Source organism: Rhagoletis zephyria, unplaced genomic scaffold (genome assembly GCF_001687245.7).
Source record: "Rhagoletis zephyria isolate East Lansing unplaced genomic scaffold, Rhagoletis_zephyria_1.1 Rzeph_scaffold_11096, whole genome shotgun sequence".
Lineage (NCBI taxonomy): Eukaryota > Metazoa > Arthropoda > Insecta > Diptera > Tephritidae > Rhagoletis > Rhagoletis zephyria.
In genome coordinates, this window is record NW_016168173.1 from 9,885 (window position 1) to 12,155 (window position 2,271).

The following is a 2,271-nucleotide window of genomic DNA, read 5'->3' on the forward strand; positions in this document are numbered from 1 at the left end:
CCTAGTTTACGCCATCCATTGCGCTACGTCGATTGTGTTAAATAAACATTTTATCTGCAGTAAGTGAAGTCGGCGGCAGCGGTATTCGCTGTTATTTCTTTCTCCTCACTGTTGACGCTCTGCTATCGGCGGCATAGCAACGTACGTATCAAATTCACGGCACTGGTTGGACTGCTGCAAGCCAACAGTTGAACAGACATTTCAGTTGCTTTTCGGCTGTCAGTGAGTGCGTTTGCCCTTTGGTTCGGTTGGCTTGATTTGGTTTGGTAAATTGTCGACGTCGCTGGTTAGCTCTTCTTACCTTCGTTCGTTTACTCGCTCGCTCTCGTAGGATTTTTGTGAGCGTCGTCGTTGCCGCAGCAGCAGTGATTGTGTATTTTGTTGTTGTAAGTGGGTTTCACACAGCATTCGTGTGCCCTCGAAATTTTTGAAAGCTACCTAGTGGAAACAGCAGCAGAAGAAATCAACGTTGTCGTTGACGACGTAACCACCATCATCATTGTGTTTATTTGTGGATTGAGCTGCAGCATCGAATACCTCACCGCACAGCAGCAAACAGCGTGTGCATACATAAATTCATACAAATAAATATATTTGCATATGCAGCATATAACATAGCCGCCGTAAAGCCTAGCGACAGTATCAAATTAATTCCAATTCACTGTTGTGGGCAATACGAGTTGCCGTACAAAGTGCAGTAATTCGTAAGGCTGCCTTTTCCATTTTTTGTATGGTTTCGCAATTTCTGTCGTCGTCGACGCCGCCAAACTGACTTTCGAAGCCTATCAAGTCGCTTGCGTCTCTGTTTCATACATACGTGTACGCCACGCCACGCGCAGCCATACCACAAGGTGTGGGGAAATCGATCGATTACGTAGCTTCGCGTATGTACAACGTGTGTGTGGTTCAAGTGATTGGAAGCAAAATAGAAAAATTAGAGAAAATTTAAATATTTGATCTGTTTCTAAAGAAGCAACTTAACGTGAAAACTGCAATAAAACTTAAAATAATTGAAAACTAAATATAATTAAAAACAAAAAACTTGTAGCGTTAGTGAAGAAGTAAAAAAAACACAAAAAAATTGCGCTGTAAGTTTCAGTTCAGACACATAGAAACAGTTTTAATACGGCATGGATAAATCTACAGATTCCGCAACAACCACTCCGCCGTCATCGTCGACGTCGTCAGCTTCCTCAAGTGCAGTCGTCGGGGGAGCAACGTCGACGTCGCAGCCGACATCATTAACTAGCGATGGGGTTGGAAATCAATGCGATGGCGTTAGTTCGGCAATGACCAGTTTTTTGATGCCATCATCTTCCGCTAAAGCGTCCTATAGACCACCAGTAAGTAATAGTAGTACAACGAATATAGGGTGTGGTCCATCGCCGTCATCAATGCCATCAACAGCCAGGAAATTATCTACACAGGAGGCAGAGAACACAGTTGGAGCAAGGAATGATGTTACTTCCGCTACAACTGCCACTAATAATGCCTCCATCGCTGCAACCTACTCCGCCATGAACTCTTCTTCGTCGGCATCGGCATCGGCATCCGTATCTACTACGCCCACCACCACCTCAAATAGCAATGGCACATCATCAACCTCTGCAATAGCTGCCGCTATGACAAGGCATGGCGCATTCATACTACCCTCCACGCGCTCAATGCCAGTGAGCGGCCCACTTGCCGCCACCACATTGCAACACACATCGTCACCACATGCTTTACAACTACCCCACATTAACTTGAATATAAATACGACGACTGGTGGTAATTTTGGTGTGACAGTGGACCCTCAAATCTCGGTGGAGAATTTAAAGAAGATAATTGCCAAGAAGCTTAAAGTCGCCAAGGATCGCATTTGTTTGCTGCATCGTGAAAAGTGAGTACTTAAATAATAGAAAATAATTTGAATTGATTTAGTAGTATTGATACAGTAACTACTTTTGCTAAATGACCACATCTCATTAGTATGTTGAAAGATATTAGAAAAATTAAAAGAAGCTGTGATTTTTGTCTATGGAAACTTTTACTTGCGTCCCACCGATCACAAAATTAAAAATATTTCTATTAATAATATATCAGCCTAGTTTTAATGAAATCAAAATCGTATATGTATGGACATATCGTCAGCCTAGTTCACACAGGCCCTAACCAACACTTTTTTTTCGAAATAACGTTTTTCACAGATTTTTGTAGGATGCATTAAAATACATCCTCAATAAAAATTTTGCAGTGTTAGTAGGTACCAAAAACAACGGAGTTATATCA

General features: G+C 42.1%; 1 protein-coding gene across 1 annotated transcript; it reads left to right on the forward strand.

The window, feature by feature from the left end:
* Positions 1–1,130: 1,130 nt before the first annotated feature.
* LOC108376851 (putative protein TPRXL) lies at positions 1,131–1,882 on the forward strand (the record flags this gene model as incomplete). The annotated part of the gene is made up of 1 exon (XM_017633099.1): positions 1,131–1,882. A coding segment is annotated over exon 1 (752 nt), but the record flags the coding sequence as incomplete, so codon positions are not given.
* Between the last annotated feature and the right edge of the window lie 389 nt (positions 1,883–2,271).